At 46.2% G+C, this 16259-nt stretch overlaps 1 protein-coding gene across 5 annotated transcripts in view; it reads left to right on the top strand.

Moving 5' to 3' along the window:
- Positions 1–16259, top strand: part of DPP6 (dipeptidyl peptidase like 6) — a 735952-nt gene that overhangs the window by 208651 nt on the left and 511042 nt on the right. Inside the window, exon 1 of one of the 5 annotated variants that reach the window (XM_053261854.1) lies at positions 12972–13759. The exons of 3 other annotated variants lie outside the window; for them this stretch is intronic. In XM_053261854.1, coding sequence (XP_053117829.1) covers positions 13511–13759 — 249 coding nt within the window. In that variant the 5' untranslated portion in view covers positions 12972–13510. Of the gene's footprint in view, positions 1–12971; positions 13760–16259 lie in introns of those variants that run through there. One more of the 5 variants, XM_053261853.1, reaches the window with a different exon arrangement.

Here is a 16259-nt window from a genome sequence, read left to right as displayed (position 1 = left end):
TAACTCGCACTACACTGATGACACCACTCTGATAGTTGAGAATGTGGATGATCTGCAGGCTATAGTAATGAAAGTCAAGGAGCACAGTGAAAACATGGGACTATGACTAAATGTAAAGACGACTAAACTAATGACAATGGGGACATTGTGGAAGAGGAGGGTAATTGGGCTTCTCTTTATCCCCTTTGCCACCGAATGGCTCAGCGAGGAAATGACTTGAATAGCAAGCCAGAGGTTGCTGGTTTGAATCCCTGCTGGTCTGTTTCCCAGACTATGGGAAACACCAGTGGCGGCCCGTGAACGCACCGCTGGTGGGGAGGGCAGCGGGAGGCACCATTAAGAGTAAATGAATTTGGTGCTTACCTCTGCTCCCGCCACACCTGAACGCTGTTCGGCGAAGCAGCATGCCGCCCAGCAGCCCCTGTGGCGGGGAATCGCCTCCGCCACTCACCTGGCCGCTGGCAGGGGCTCAGCTCCGTGGAAGCCAGGTGAGTAGGCAGACGATTCCCCACCGCAGCGGCAGCTGGGCGGCACGCTGCTTCGCCTAACAGCGTTCAGGTGTGGTGGGAAAAGAGGTAAGCACCAAATTCATTTGCTCTTAATGATGCCTCCCACCGCCCTCCCTCCCAGCAGCGCGTTTTTGTGCCAGCCCTGCTTTTGTGGTTGATACTTCTATAAAATAATTACCTAGTATGTTATATTTTGCTGTTTGTTTTACTCACTGTTCTGTATGCCCCTCTGTAGGGAATTTTCCTCCTTGTGGAAGACACTCTCCAAATATCCCATTATCCTAGAATGACTTGTAGCAAAAGATGTTGAATAGGTAGCTGCAAATATTTTGTTTGAAGGATTCAGAGGAAATGTTTGCATGCTGTCTGTGTTCGAATATTTGATAATTCATTGTATGAATTACATGACAATGGGGAGGAGAGTTGGTCTTGTGCTAGTGAGCATGAATTTTTCTCTTTGCCAAGCAGGGTCTGTGCTGGTTTACATTTGGATGGGCGAGTACTGCCTGCTGTAAGATATTCCCCTTAGGGGATAGGGATGTATCTCAGTGGTAGAGCATCTGCATGCAAAAGGTCCCAGTTTCACTCCATGGCATCTCCAGGTAGGGCTGGGAAAGACCCCTTCTTGAAATCTCGGAGAAGCTGGTGCCAGTCAGTGCAGTTACCACCGAGTGAGATGGACCAATGGTTTGACTTTGTATGAGGGAAGTGAGCTGGTCTTGTGGTAGCAAGCATGACTTGTCCCCTTAGCTAAGCAGGGTCTGCCCTGGTTGCATATGAATGGGAGACTAGAAGTGTGAGCACTGTAAAATATTCCTCTTAGGGGATGGGGCCACTCTGGGAAAAGCATCTGAGGTTCCAAGTTCCCTCCCTGGCAGCATCTCCAATATAGGGCTGAGAGAGATTCCTGCCTGCAACCTTGGAGAAGCCACTGCCATTGTCTGTGAAGCCACTGCTGTTGTCTGTGAAGACAATACTGAGTGAGATGGACCAATGGCCTGACTCAATATATGGCAGCTTCCTATGTTCCTATGCTCCACTATTAAGATCCTTCTTTATCCAAACAGTGACACATGGATAGCACAGCTAGCAAGACAATTCCTCATAATTTACAGTCTTCATCATACCTGAACTTCATGTTTGTTTGCCAAGAGTATTTTCTTTCTAAATTTAGGGGTATAAATTGAATGTATTAAACTACTGCAATGCAACCCTTCATTCAAGGGAACATAGAAAAGAGCATCTATGAGTTCATATTTAGGAACTACAGGAGCACCCTCCAGTGGTGATGCTGATCTGCATGTACAGGATTCAGAAGTATATTCTGGAGGTATGAAATCATTCTGACCATTCTGATGTTCAATGATCAGACTTTTCCAGGGGGTAACTCATGTTGGAGCAAAAGCAAGCAGTCTTGTATCACCTTGAAGCCATTTTTTGGTGTATAGGTGTTCATTGACGAGATGTATCTGATGGTGTGATTTCTAGCCCACAAATGTGTATGCTATAATAAGTGTTAGTCCACAAGTTTTATAGTTTTTTAAATACGTTTAAAAATGCTTAGTAATAATTACTGTTGATATGGAGGCAGAGAAATTTGTCTTGATATTGTCATGTGACTCTGCTGCAGTGCATAATGTATAGGTTAGAATTCTCTTATTGCATAACTGATCACCTAAGGTACAGTCCTAACATGCTTACTAGGAAAAAAAGTCTCATTGATCACTATAGGGCATACTGAGTAAACATGCATTGGATTTGTGCTACATATATAATGCACAGCTATATGTATTCCACTCCTTTTGTGCAAGGATGGAATGGAATTGGACTAGATCCAGCTTTTGAGGCTCTTAGGTGCTTGAGTTGGGATAGGTGTCTTTGACATCAAGTATCTAGACCTTATTTATTTATTGTTCAATTTTTATACCGCCTTTCATAAAGCATCCCAAGTCAGTTTATGGGTGTGAAGAACAGTTTTCCAGTGTGTGGTGTCTGTGTGGCTGAATAAGATTTCCTTTGGCCTGGTGGCTGCAGTTGCAGTGCTGAATATAGCAAAAGCAGAATCAAGTATGCAAAATAAGCAACTGTACGTAAATTAATTTATATAGCTTATTAAAGTCACAGTATTCCGTTTTCTTTGGCTTAGAATCTGGAATCTCTTGGTACTGAACTGGAAGAGAGGTGAAACAGGAGTGGAACAGAGCTAAGACTATGTAGTAAATGAAAGCAAGCAAACTTTTATTCTTCTTTGGATTAGTTGCTCCAGCTTCTGTAACTTTGACACTGTGACACCAGGACGTAAGAGAGAAACTAGAAGGACCCAAATGTTGTTCTACCAATACTGGGTAGGCTCATAGGAAGGAGTTCTGTCAATTGCTAAGGAACCTAGAAGAGCTTCTCAGTCTTCTAATGTAGCCAGTACCCCCTGACTTCTGAAAAAAATAGAACAGTATCTCAATTTCCCAGGGATTTTATATTTACAGTAATGTGTGCCAGAAGGGATATGTATAGAGAGCTGGGATATGACAGGTGTCAAATCTAGTGTGTGTGCAGGGGCATAGCTAGGGGAGAGGGGACCTGTGTTCACCCTCTCTCCAGCGGGTGAGGCAGATAATGAAGAAGATAGGGAGGGGTGGAGCTGGGGGACCCTCAGGAGCTTGAGGGCCCGGGTTCTTTGAACCCATCCACTCAATTATAGCGACACTCCTGTGTGTGTGTGTTATGAGGGTTGTTTTTCAGCCCTTTGTGGGACCTTGCAAGCTTGGTTATAAAACAGGCAGTTCCCTAAGGAAGTCGCAACTACAGCCTTAAAGGTCCATATGAAACATATATTTTATTGAGTACAAAGTAAAGGGTTTGTCTATGACTTTAATGAGGGGATTCCCACATTATGCAAAACATGCAAGTTGGACACATGTCTGGGCTAAATGCTTTGCTGTATGATGCGTGTCTATTACTGAGGGGGAGGGGAGAAGGAATACTGGGTGGTGTGTGTAGTGGAAGAATTCTCTCAATGGATCCAAGGAGAATTGAGAAGGGCAGGAGAAAGAAAGTCAGTCAAAGAACCAACAGGAACCTGGAGGAAAAGGGGAACAGAACCCGAAAGAGCTTGGGTAGGAAAGGAAGAGAGGAAACTTTGGACCTCTTAACAGGTAGGATCAGGGGCGTAACTACCATTAGGCAAAAGGGGAGGCAGTCATCTTGGGGCCCCACTGCCTCAAGGGGCCCCCCAGAGGCACATTACATGACTCCCCACCCGCCCATGTTGCACCCCCTATGAATTATGTTGAGTCTCTTGGAGATCGGCAGGAGCAGAGAGTAAAAAAACTAGATTCAATGTGAACTAGATATTCACCGTATTCATAATGGGGATGTGAGTGTGAGTGCACTATATATTGTGAAGTGTGTTTGTGTGTGTGTATCAGCGAGGGGCCCATTTTAAAATCTTGTCTCTGGGCCCCCTCCAACCTTGCTATGCCCCTGGGTAGGATTGGCACCTTTTACACCAGGGGTGCACAGCTCATGTATGTACCTGGGCTAGAGGTGATGTTGGTCAAAGCTAGAAGGAGTTAACCTAAATTATCAGATGTATTGAAATTATTGCCAGGAAATATCTGTGCCATGCATTGCATAGTGCACCATTATTTTTGCAGTTTTTTTCGTGGGAGGAAGGGGCAAGATAGAGATAAGGGAAATGCCGGGGAGAGACTGACTCATTCTAGGCAACAATGAGCAGCAAAGGCAAGCAGGCACTCATCCCTCCATCCTCCTTGCTGGGCTTCTTTCCCACCTCTCTCCCTCATCCTGTACCCCCTGCCTGTGTCTTGCCTACCCCCAAGGGTATACATATAACACATTGAGAAACTATGTATTAACATATCTGTACTAGCCTATAGAACCCCTTGGAAGGGTGAGACTCATCCACTAAGTTATGTAAAAATAGTCACATTGTGATATGGTGCAGTGACAGATCAGGTTCTCATCCTCTGTTTAGGTGCAGAGTTTTCAGGTGGTTGAAGCATTTTTCTTTTTGGAAAATTACTGTGATGGCTGTGAGTGTTTCTTTGTACAGGCACAGGAGAAATACAGCCAAACCTTCACATTTGGCAAACACTACTGTTACAAGGGTCCTCTGTGGTTACTTCTGAATCATGGAAAGTGATTTTGTACAATTAGGCATAAAAGCGTATGGAGCTAGTGTACATAGTTAATTGCTTGCTATTAAGAACCTATGCCTTCTCTTCACTCCCTAAAATGTTATGTCATTGATTTCAATTTTTGGATTCATCTGATGGGGTTTTGTACACAGTTCTAGTAACACTTGGGTCAAAAGTCCACATTAGAATCTGTGTCATTCCCAAAAGGATCCCACAATGATCCCCCCCCCGCTTTGGTTCAGATTTAGTATTTTTCACCTGGAGTTAACAAGTATATGTTGAGGTTTGCAGTGGGCTTCACTGTTGGGACATACTACTACCTCATACTACAAATCAAAAATATGACTGTTCCATTAAGACTATCTAAACATAAAGATTGAGGAATGTAATTATTTATACCCCCTGAAAGCCTAAATCTGATAAAATCCCAACAAGATAAAATATATCAAATCAAAGTTATGCCAATCAATTTTTATTCTCACATTTCTATTGTGCTCTTCTAAGAAGGACGCAGAGTGGCATACAAGGTCTCATCCCAACTTTATCCTCACAACAATCCCGTGAGGGGGCTGGGCTGAGAGATAATGACTGGCTTATACTCACCCAGTAAACTTCATGGCTGAGTGGGGATTTGATCTCCCTATTCCTAATTTACCTTTTACCTTTACACACAAGCTAATGGAATAAAGATTGTGGATTTGAAATGGGTTCCATACTGACTGAATGTGTGTTTAGAGTTCAAAATAGCAACTGGGAACAGCTGATGGACCCTTTGGAAGGACAGGCCTGTGTATTCTCCCTCCCCCTCCCCCTCCCTCAAATCCTGCTCCACACCCCTTGTTATCCTCTCAGTGTCAAGGTGCATTCCTTTTATTGGGTTATCAATTTAGTTGATGGGTTTCCACTTAAAGTGAATGCTTTATTCATTCACAACTATGAAAACAGGCAGCATTTTAGATCCATCCAGCTGTTCTTTTGCAGAATCCAGCCTGTTCTTTCTGATATTAATTTTAATGCAGCAAACAAGGTGATACTTCATTGCCAAGTTCAAAATTTAAATAGAGGCATAAATTATCCAGTAAAAGGATAGGAAAGCTTTTCTGTTCTCTTTCTGATACTTGCAGTTAGTCACTGTAAAATAATCATGAAAATTCAAAAGAGAGAGCCCTGGCAGACTCTATTTTCCTTTCTGCCATTCTGTTAAGTCTTGCACAAGGAGGTTTTGCATTTAGTTTTGCTGTTAGTTGGATTTAGACTTACCTTGATCTCCTTAATATTGGTTAGACTGTAACCCAGGCATTAAATTATTTTTACAGCAGGAAGTCAGACACAGCCAAGTATGTTCACAAAAATAATTCTTGGTGGTGCAGTGTCAGGCTCTCTGGTAGCTGGTGGATTTTGGAGTTGGTGAGGCTATTGGTGGGCATGTTCATGTGCATGTGCATATGACTCACTTCAATATATTTGTGTTTATGCCTTTGGACGCACCAGCCCAGTGAATAATCACACTCACCCCCCATCTTATGTTAGGGATCATATCTACCAAATAATGAGCTGTATTGGCATTTGTTGGGACCTTAGATGTAGTTGCAGATTTAGAAGTACAGGCACTGTCCATGACAGCCCCCATGCCCACCCCAACAGCCAGAGAAGCTGAGAAGTACCAGCACTCCTTCCCTGTGTGTCCCCCTCCACTGCATCCACTACATCCCTGATTGGGACTTTGCAGACAGGAAAGTACCCATTCGCATATGTAGAGTGCATTTCTGCACCTTTTAATGTGGTGATTCTCTTTATTTAGCAGAGGGAGAGTGACTGGCCCTGTCCACCCCCAGCACAGTACCTCCAGTGACTGTTGCTGGTGTCTGTCTCATGTTTCTTTTTAGAATGTGAGCCTTTTGGAGACAGGGATCCATCTTATTTATTTATTATTTCTCTGTGTAAACTGCCCTGAGCCATTTTTGGAAGGGCGGTATAGAAATCGAATTAATAATAATAATAATAATAATTATTATTATTATTATTATTTATTTTATTTTATGGGCCTCCCAACTGCCCCCCCACTAATGCTTCATTTGTAACGACTCCATCAGGGTGGCAGCATACGTCCCTGCTGCCCCATTCCCTCCTTGGCCGGAAGTGGCCAGAAGTGCCGGCGTGCTTAAAGTTGCCCCCCGTTCCCCCTTCGAACCTCCGAACTGCCCAGTGTTCGAACCTGTTGGGAGGCCCATAAAAGGGCCTCCGAACAGGTTCGTGCACATCCCTGGTGGGGAGGGGGCTCTAAAGGCCTTTAGGTCCAGCCTCCAAAATTACCTAGGTGCACCTCTGGCCATAACCCTCCAGCATGAATACACACATAACCGCCACCATCCTTTACTTTCCCACTCCACTCAAGCACATGTATTTTGCCTGGGCTGGTCCCTCAAGTGAAGATATAAAGGAGGATGCTGCAGAGCTAATCTTCCTTTCCGCTTGAGGAGGGAGGAAGACATCGTGCCAGCACAGCCTGAGGGAAAATTCTCTAGGAGGATAAATGGATGCATTCACCATAATAGGATATTAGAGTTGGAAGGGATCTTGGAGGTCTCCTAGTCCCACCCTGGCTCTGTGCAGGGAACTGATGCTCAAGGAAGGGTGGATGGGGCAATTGCAACCAAACTCATTTCCACAAGAGAGAACTGAAGCTAAATTGTCATATATTGTGCTTAAGAATGTTTATGCCAGTCTGTCTCCCAACATGTATGTATGCATTTTGTATTCTGGCTTTGCAGAATACAGCTTTGCAAATAGCTGACTTTGCATCATTACCTTCATCTGAACAGGTCTGGTTCTCCTCCAGAACAGGATGGAGAGTCCAGACCTGATGGTCTGAGCCTGCTATGTGGAGCAACAGGCTCAGATCTCTTTCTAGGCCTCCTGCTGACTACTTGCGGATACTAGAGCTCTGTAATTTCCATATGTTTTAAAAATAGTAAATTTAAAATTCCAGGGGGGAAATCCCCACTTTTGTCTCCATTACAGATAACCATGAACACAGTCCTACCATGAAGCAGGTGGTGGATTTGGGTGGGATTAAGGAAGGCAGAGTGGGAGACAGATGGGTTGGACCACTGGGACAAATATGCCGAGGGAACTCCTCTTGTGCAAGCCCTTTTGATATGAAGTGGAACTGCTTGAGAGCACAGATGTGGCCTTGAGTTGCTTCTGCTCACTTTGCTGAGGATTTTGTAGGAAAGTGGCCTGATAGATGTGTCCCACGTTAATTAGTGGAAGAGGATGCAATCTGGATTTTCCATCTTGTGCAACAATATATCTTCAGCCATCCCTGGAAGAAACAAATGGAAGAAATCACTACTTATACCCATCTACATCTTTTGCTTTCTGCATCCAGGAAAATGGAAAGCAATTTTCTCCTCGACTGCAAACTGTCTACGCTTGCTTTTTAAAAAAACAAAATACAAATCAATGTATTGGCAAAACTGTTAAGTAAAGCAATTTACAGCATAAAAGAAAGGAAAAGGATTTTCCCCCCTCTCCTTTGGGGGACTTGGGATAATTTGGGATTTGGCTTTGAAATCTCCTTCACTCACTTTCATTTGTGTTTTGAAAGGGAGTCTACGAAAACAAAGGGTTTGGGGGTTTTCAAATGTAATTATCAGTTCAGTGGAATTGATTCTTATATGATTATTGTTAAAAGCTTGTATGACTGACTTATAGATGTAATTTGTATAGTTAATAGCATAGCAAAACAAAAAGCTGGCATACAGCTGCAATCTGAAGCATACCTGCCCAGGAAGCAAGACTTGTTGAACTCCATGTGAGACTTGCTTTTGAGTAATCTCATTTAGACCTGGTAAAAGGTAAAGTGTGCCATCAAGTCGATTTCGACTCCTGGTGCTCACAGAGCCCTGTGGTTGTCTTTGGTAGAATACAGGAGGGGTTTACCATTGCCACCTCCCCTGAAGTATGAGATGATGCCTTTCAGCATCTTCCTATATCGCTGCTGCCCAATATAGTAGCAGTGGAAATTCAAACCGGCAACCTTCTGATTGTTAGTCAAGCATTTCCCCTCTGCACCACTGGAATGTGCTGCATATTGCCCTCTTCCTGCATCAAAATTTGAAACTTATAGATCTTCATAGACTTCTCATTTATTGCTGTTTTGACATTACCTTTCAGGATTTGCTGCCTTTTGCATGTCTTAGAAATGCCTTTTCTCTCTACACAGTCACTGACAAAGCTCCCATAAAACTTCACTAGCAAGCCATTTATGTCTGCAATTCATTCTTTCTCTCTCCCTCTTTGGTAGAGCTCATATTGATTCCTTGTCTTAAAGTACACTAACATTTTTCATTATAAGGCCTTGTTTTCTCTGGTTTATAACTTTGCCAAAATTTTGGCTGGTATCCAAAGAACAACACAACTAGTTCTGTGTGCCCGAGGGAGTTTGGGGTTTATTTTTCCCCCTCAAATAGCCAGCTTCACCTGCCCATGTGGCATGGCAAACCACAAAGCAGCTTGTTTTATGTCATGGAGTTCTGCTGTTCCAATGAAACAAGAAATCCAAGAAATCCAGTCTTGCACACTTTTATGCTCAGATTTCTATAAGCTTCCACTAAGAAGTGTTTTGCATAGGGCTGAGAAAACCTATATTGTGCCTGAGGCTATAGACCAAATTCTTCATTCTGGAGGAGTTGCATCAGCATGTTAAAAGTCCTTTCTCATTTTCAGCTCATTCCTTCTCCAAAGGCTAGGGCACCATGATCTCCCATTTAAAATGGGGAATTATTTCAAAGAGAGAGAACGTGTCCGTTGTCCAGTTAAGTCCATACCTGAAGTGAGGATTAAACCCAGTTCTTCCCGATGCAGTTGGACAATTTGGTCTCATAATAGTAATAGCCTATTAATATAGGTTTTATGACATACCATTTTACACCTGTAGAGCATCCAACACACACTACGTGTAGCTGTAGAGCAGTTTCTCAAAGCCAGTGTCTTTTGTACAGCCTCTCTGGACCTTCCTAGCCTCACTTTGCCTGCACTCCACCAGTGTGCAAGAGGTTTCCTTAGCTAAGCAGGGTCGCCCTGGTTGCATATGAATGGGAGACTAGAAGTGTAAGCAAGGTGAGATATTCCCCTCAGGGGATGGAGCCGCTCTGGGAAGAGCAGAAGGTTCCAAGTTCCCTCCCTGGCTGCATCTCCAAGATAGGGCTGAGAGAGATTCTTGCCTGCAATGTTGGAGAAGCCGCTGCCAGTCTGTGAAGACAATATTGAGCTAGATAGACCAGTGGTCTGACTCAGTATATGGCAGCTTCCTATGTTCCTAAACAAATAATGTGTATGTATCCTTAGGCAGTGTACATAATTTAAAATACAACGAATCTAAAAACAGAATAAAAACAATCAAAACAGTTCTGTGGAAGAAAAACAGTTAAAAATTAAACTTAACTAAAAGCCTGAGAAAACAGGTGCATCCTGAGGATCTTTTTAAAAGCAATTGGAGATGGAAAAACTTTTATTTTGGCAGAGAGTGTATTCCAAAGCACCAGGGCAGCCACAGAGAAGGCTCGGTAGCACACTGTCACCAAATGAGCAGGTGGCAACTGTAGCCCGACCTCCCAAATGATCTTAATAGGCAGCAGGGTTCACATCAAAATAAATGATGTACATTGGACATGAAAAACTTTGTGTTACAATTTTATTTTATTTTTTAAAAAAGCTAAATCAGTATACTGAAATCTTTGTGATGGTCCAGAATAGTTAATAGCATTTATTCAGTCTTAGTATGCACTGTCAGTACTTGGGAAGAAATTTTGCTGTCCTAAATGTAACATACTTTGCAGCATCCTTCAACAACAACAAGTCTATCTTGAAAAGAATATCCTGTCTTTTAGGCAAACAATGGGTGAATATATTTGGCATGTGAAGGTTTTTATACATTTTTCACATTCAAATATAAATAGAAAATGGGGGATGTTTAACAGATGGGAGTATTTATTCATTTATTTGAAATATATGTATATACCATGCCTCCAGCACACAGCTGCTAAAGGTGGCTTACGATAAAGAATGCAGAAGCAGACGCTTCCTTCTAGGAATACCCTTAATTCAGTCAGCCCTCCCATTTTGAGAGGGGAAGAGCTGGTACAGAAATGGCCTAAGACGTTTGGTTAGAGGCCATGGCACTTCTGGGTGCTATGAAGTACCCAGTCAAAACGTTGCTGCTTAATGAAGCTTCAGTAAATAGAACTAGCACATGTAATGAAAATACAATGAAAGAATGCCCCCAAGGGACTGAGCTAGGATGAATTATTGTGGAAACTGAAGCTTTCCTCCTCTGATATTCCTCAAGCTAAGCATGTATCATTTAAAAAGTATAACTTTTTATACCTGTGTTCTCCTTGTTGACATTTTGTAGTCATCTTTGATATTTGTGTTAGGATTGTTCTTTTCAGGGCAGGGAAAACCCTCACATTTTTCATTTGATTTTTATTGTGTTCCTTGATTTTCAGCTGTCTCTTGCTAATCTCATACCAGTTAGTTAAAACAAGATGCATTGTCTCTTTACCACAAAATGAGTAGAGACATCCTTCGTGAAATTTTGCTTTTTATAGATGGGATGATAAGGATTTTGTGCCAGTTTGCAGTCTGCTACTGGCACAGCCGTGCATCAATCTTGTGGGCCACTGGTCTGTGGAGGGTTGTGATGGTTTACATTTTGGTGACAGGCAAACATCCACCCAGTGACGGGATGCCTGACTGGATACAGAGACCTTTTGCTTCCGAGAGTCACTTTCCTGGCCTCCTTTTAATTAAATGTCAGGATCTGAGCTCTGAATATCAAAACGAGGGCTCCTTGCTTTGAAGGTCTGGCAGGAAGGAAGGCTGACTGGTGGCATCCTCCCCCTTAGAGCCTATGGTTCTCCTTTTCATCTAAATGTTAGGGCTCCTCAGCCAGCACTGGCTTTGAAGACCCCAGCAGAAGCAGCAGCCACCACCGCCACAGGCTTCTGGGGGAGCAAGAGGGAAAGGACTCTTTCACTAGGAGGCTGTTTTGAGGAAGAGATTTTGCAAGGCTCCATCCAATAGGTCGTCATAGTGGCAGGCTTTTCCTTTCTCTCCCTCGGATCCTAAGCGCTAAGGGCAGTAGTGGATTTTTAAACCGGAGTGCTGTGTCAACAGGAATGGCTTTCTTACCCCGGAGGCCAACTTGCATACTAACTTAATTCTCACGTTCCTGGCCAGGCAAACTCCAGCTCTGACCAGGAGAGAGGCGAAGGCTGGCGTGTGTGTGTACGCGCATATTGACATCTCCAGCCATTTTCCTCCCCTCTCTCTTTGGCTCATGACTTTTTTTTAAAAAAAGGTTTAAGCATCTGTTGCTATGGAAACACAGCAGCCCGATAGTTGGGGGCAGGCTAGAAGTGCAGCCCCTTCTGGCCAAGTCACAGCCCTGTTGCCGTCTGCCCGGCAGGACCAGCCCCGCCCTCGACTCTCTTGCCCCCCCCCCCGCGCTTCTTGGCCACTAGCGAGCCTCACTTGGCGAGAGACTCTCTGGCGTGTTCGGGTTAATGGTGCCACACTCCCGTGGACCTCTTCTGGGTAGTGTCGCCTCTGGCCGAGGGCACACGAGGCCAGGGCAGAGTCGGCTGGGTCTTCCTTCCCAGCGCCCCACCCACCTGGCCTGGAGGGCGGGCGGGCAGGCGGGCTCCGCGCCCCTTCGCACCTTGTTTGTTGCGCTGGGAGCAGCAATGTGCGCGCATTTCCACAGAGGGGCGCTGGAGCACGTTTTAATGCAGCAAAATGAATTAGGAGCGAAATATTACGCGACCATTTGGTTGATTAAGCAAGCAAGCAGGAAAGGAAAGGAAGACAGGAAAGGGGCAGGGAGGGCGCGATCGCCTCCCGGAAAGTCGGGGGTCCCTCTCTGCCCCCCTCCAGCTCACTCCCGAGGGAAGGGAGCAGAGCAATTCCCTCTCGCTGGAGATCCAAGGGCAGACATTACACCGACGGGGAGCGAGTCTGGCACTCGCATCTCTGGAGTTGTGCCTGGCATACGGATGCGCCTCTGTGGAAGCCGCCCCCCCCCCGTTAAGCGCTCGCTGCCACCTCTCTCTCTCTCCTGTTCAAATGATCCAAGGGGAGGGCGGAAACGGAGGGGCCCCCTCCTCCTGAGCCCTCGAAGCAAAGACTGTGAGAGTGAAAGCGGCCCCCTCCCTCCTCCCCCCCCCAGTCCGCCTTCTCCAGGACGAGGAACGTGCTTTGAATGAGGCGTCCCCTGCTTCCTGTATCCCCCCCTCCCTGCCTTTCTTGCATACACGCACGCCGGGCACACACTTTCTTCCTCTCTCTCGCTTGCACCCTGCCGGCAGTGCGACCTCGCAGGCGGCTGCTCGGTAGCCCCAGGACGGCGCGGGCGGCTGAGCCGAGCCCCCTTCCCTGCTCCACCGCCCCGCTGCTGCGCGATCCACTCGGAGTCTGGGGACCTCTTTTCCGGAGGGGGTGTGGGGGGGCGGGGAGCCGGCGCGGATCTCCCCCTCGGATTGCCCAACATTCCTGGGCAGGCGGCGGCCGCGTGCGGAGCTGCTGTGCCGCCGCGCGGGGGGCTAGGGCGATTCCAGCAACTCCGTTCTGCTCCTGATCGCTGTGCAAGGAAGAGGCAGCCGAGAGAGGCGGGCGCCGGGGCTGTTCCTTCGCCAGGAAGGCTTGGCGTGATGTGGTAACGGGCGGGCAGAGCCAGGAGGAGGAGGAGGGCGAGCAGCGGCCCCCGGCAGCCCCCCAGCAGCCTCCCTCCCGCCGGAGCCCAGCTGCGCCTCCGCGCTCCAGCCGCGGCTGACTCCATTCATGGCTTCCTTGTACCAGAGGTTCGGCGGGAAGATCAACACCTCGCGGTCCTTCCCTGCCGCTGCTCCCGAGGCCAGCCACCTTCTGGGCCCCCCGTGCGCCGAGGAGGATGGGCCCGCCGCCGCCGCTGCGCACGCGGCGGGCGGCGGAGAAGGGAAGAGCCCGCCGGCGCGTCCATTGCAAGCAGGCGGCAACCCCAGACCCCGCTTCCAGTACCAGGCGAGGAGGAGCGACTGCGAGGAGGAAGATGTAAGCCAGCCCCTGCCTCTCCTGGGTTGGTCGCGCCGGGGTGGGGCGGCGGCGGTGGCGGCGGCTTCTCAGCCTGCCCTCCCTGGAGTTTGGCCTTCTCCGTGTCGCTCTCGGGGCGGGGTGTGTGTGTGTGTGCTTGTCGGGACGCTGGCATGCCCGGGCTGTGCATGGACCTCCTTGGCCTCTCCCAGTGCCCCTGGCGCGCGATCACCAGCGCCCAAAGAGGAGTTGGGCAGTAGCGAGACGGGGTGGGGGGCGCAGGAGATCCGTAGACTCGCCCGTGGTGAAGCCTCTCTCCCTCTGGCCCTCCACAATGTTCTGTCTGTTTTGGAAGGTGCTGGGCTTTGAGTACGTTGTGCAAAGTCAAAAGTGGGGAAGTCTTCCAGAGAGATCGGAAGCCAGGTGCCCCATGGATCTCAGCAGGAGTCGCGCCTGTTGCGTTTCGGAGGGCAGTCTTATGCGCACCTCTTGGAGAGGAAGGCCACCCCAGCCCGAGCTCTAGAGCCTCCAAGTAAACATGCGTGGAATCGGACGGTGTTAAAAGAAACCACAAAGGTGCAGGGATCATGTATGAATAGCTTCTTCAGCCCAGCTCTCCTTTCTTCTGGGGAACTTTTTCTTGTTGAAGCCATCACCTCCCCCCCCCATTTCTCCCTCCCTTTTCTATTTTAAAAATTGGCAAGAAACAGAGAAAACTAAGCATCAAACTGCTATATTCAGCATCTAGAAAGTGCTGAGGTGTAAATGCAAGCAAACACGTTTTCCTTGCTCTTCCCACCCCGCTGCCTTCCCTTCTTCCTTCCTGAGGTTGGGAGTAAAGATTTCAAAGCGTTCGTATCTGCATATTGCCTTAGTAACGAGTGACTCATCCAGGGCACTTGCTGGCTGCTGGGGTTGATGGTGCCCACAAAAAAGAAAAAGAAAAAGGTTAAAAACCATCTTGGATTGATAATTCCTCCTTATAAGGGGAAGCAGAAGACGATGGAAAGGGCAAGGGGTGTTTGCAAAGAGTCTAAGGAGTGAACTGGGCTGGTTGATCACCCTTAGTTAAGCTTGGAGTAGTGCCCTAGGAGTAGGTTTGTCCTCTTCAAAAGCAGTTTCATTTGTGAATGTGAGTGAATACATATTTAATTACAAAAGTCAGAACAGAAAATAATAATGCCAGAATGGTATTCTTCGGAGAATACTTTATGTCTAAGGCGCTCTTTCCTCTGACTTTCCCATCAGATCAGAAGCTGTGCTCAGCCTTTAATTATAGAAGTCACCAGTAATTATCCCGAACTGGTGATTGCTTAGAACATAACGGAGGCGGGAGGAGAGAACATAGGAACATAGGAAACTGCCATATACTGAGTCAGACCATTGGTCTATCTAGCTCAGTATTGTCTTCACAGACTGGCAGCAGCTTCTCCAAGGTTGCAGGCAGGAATCTCTCTCAGCCCTATCTTGGAGAAGCCAGGGAGGGAACTTGGAACTGTCTGCTCTTCCCAGAGTGGCTTCATCCCCTGAGGGGAATATCTTGCAGTGCTCACACATCAAGTCTCCCATTCATATGCAACCAGGGCAGACCCTGCTTAGCTATGGGGACAAGTCATGCTTGCTACCACAAGACCAGATCTCCTTTCTCCTCTCTTCAGATTCCTGTTGAGAAGAGTTATTGTAAAACAGTGCTGGGGCTTTCTTTTCTCTTTGTTTTTTACTTGATTTAAATAATGTTTTGTGGGAGGTAGCTTGAGTGCCCCCCTCCGCCCACCAAAGAAAAAGGTACAAATAATCCTGGAAAAGAGTTCATGTGTTCCACTGCTGAGAAGAACTGATGAGTGGGGAAGAGGAGCAAACTCCATCCTCTTAACAAGAGATGCATCCTATATCACAATACACAGCAATATTTAATGGAGATGACGACCAAGATCTAAATTAAATTTACTCGGAAGCCGAGAGATAATACTTTTCTAAAAACAAAAGTGAAATGATTGTGATTACTTGTCTATGACAATTGTCCAAGTATCGTCCACTAGATGGCAGTATGAGAAAGCAAAGAACATTTTTGTTTTTAAAGAACTATTTCTCCCTCCAATTGATCTCTTTTATTTATTTAAAAAAACTTAGCTTGGAGCGTATGGTTGGTTCCCTTTTCACTCCAGTTTTGTATACGACAGATGTCTGGAGCTGTCTCCCTGATCATCAGAACCATTGAGCTGCCTGCAACACGAATAAGGAATTTCAATTTAACACACACAAGTGATTTTTGTTGACTTTTTTTTTTTTAAAAGCCAAAGCTATCCTAGTTAGGTTCACTAAGCAGGTGTTTGGCACTGCAATATGCAACTAATGTTTTCTGGTCTCCTCTTCAAGCAGAGTGAAATAAAGGACAGGTATCAACTAATTGGTCTGTTCTTTCACATAATACTATGTGGGGGCTGCAAGAAATTCAGTTTGAGGTATAGGAACTACTGGATAGTATGAAATGTGCAACCTGCCAGAAGATTTAAATCACAGG

This window comes from Hemicordylus capensis, chromosome 6, assembly GCF_027244095.1.
Source record: "Hemicordylus capensis ecotype Gifberg chromosome 6, rHemCap1.1.pri, whole genome shotgun sequence".
Taxonomy (NCBI): domain Eukaryota; kingdom Metazoa; phylum Chordata; class Lepidosauria; order Squamata; family Cordylidae; genus Hemicordylus; species Hemicordylus capensis.
This window is presented reverse-complemented; position numbering and strand designations above follow the sequence as displayed.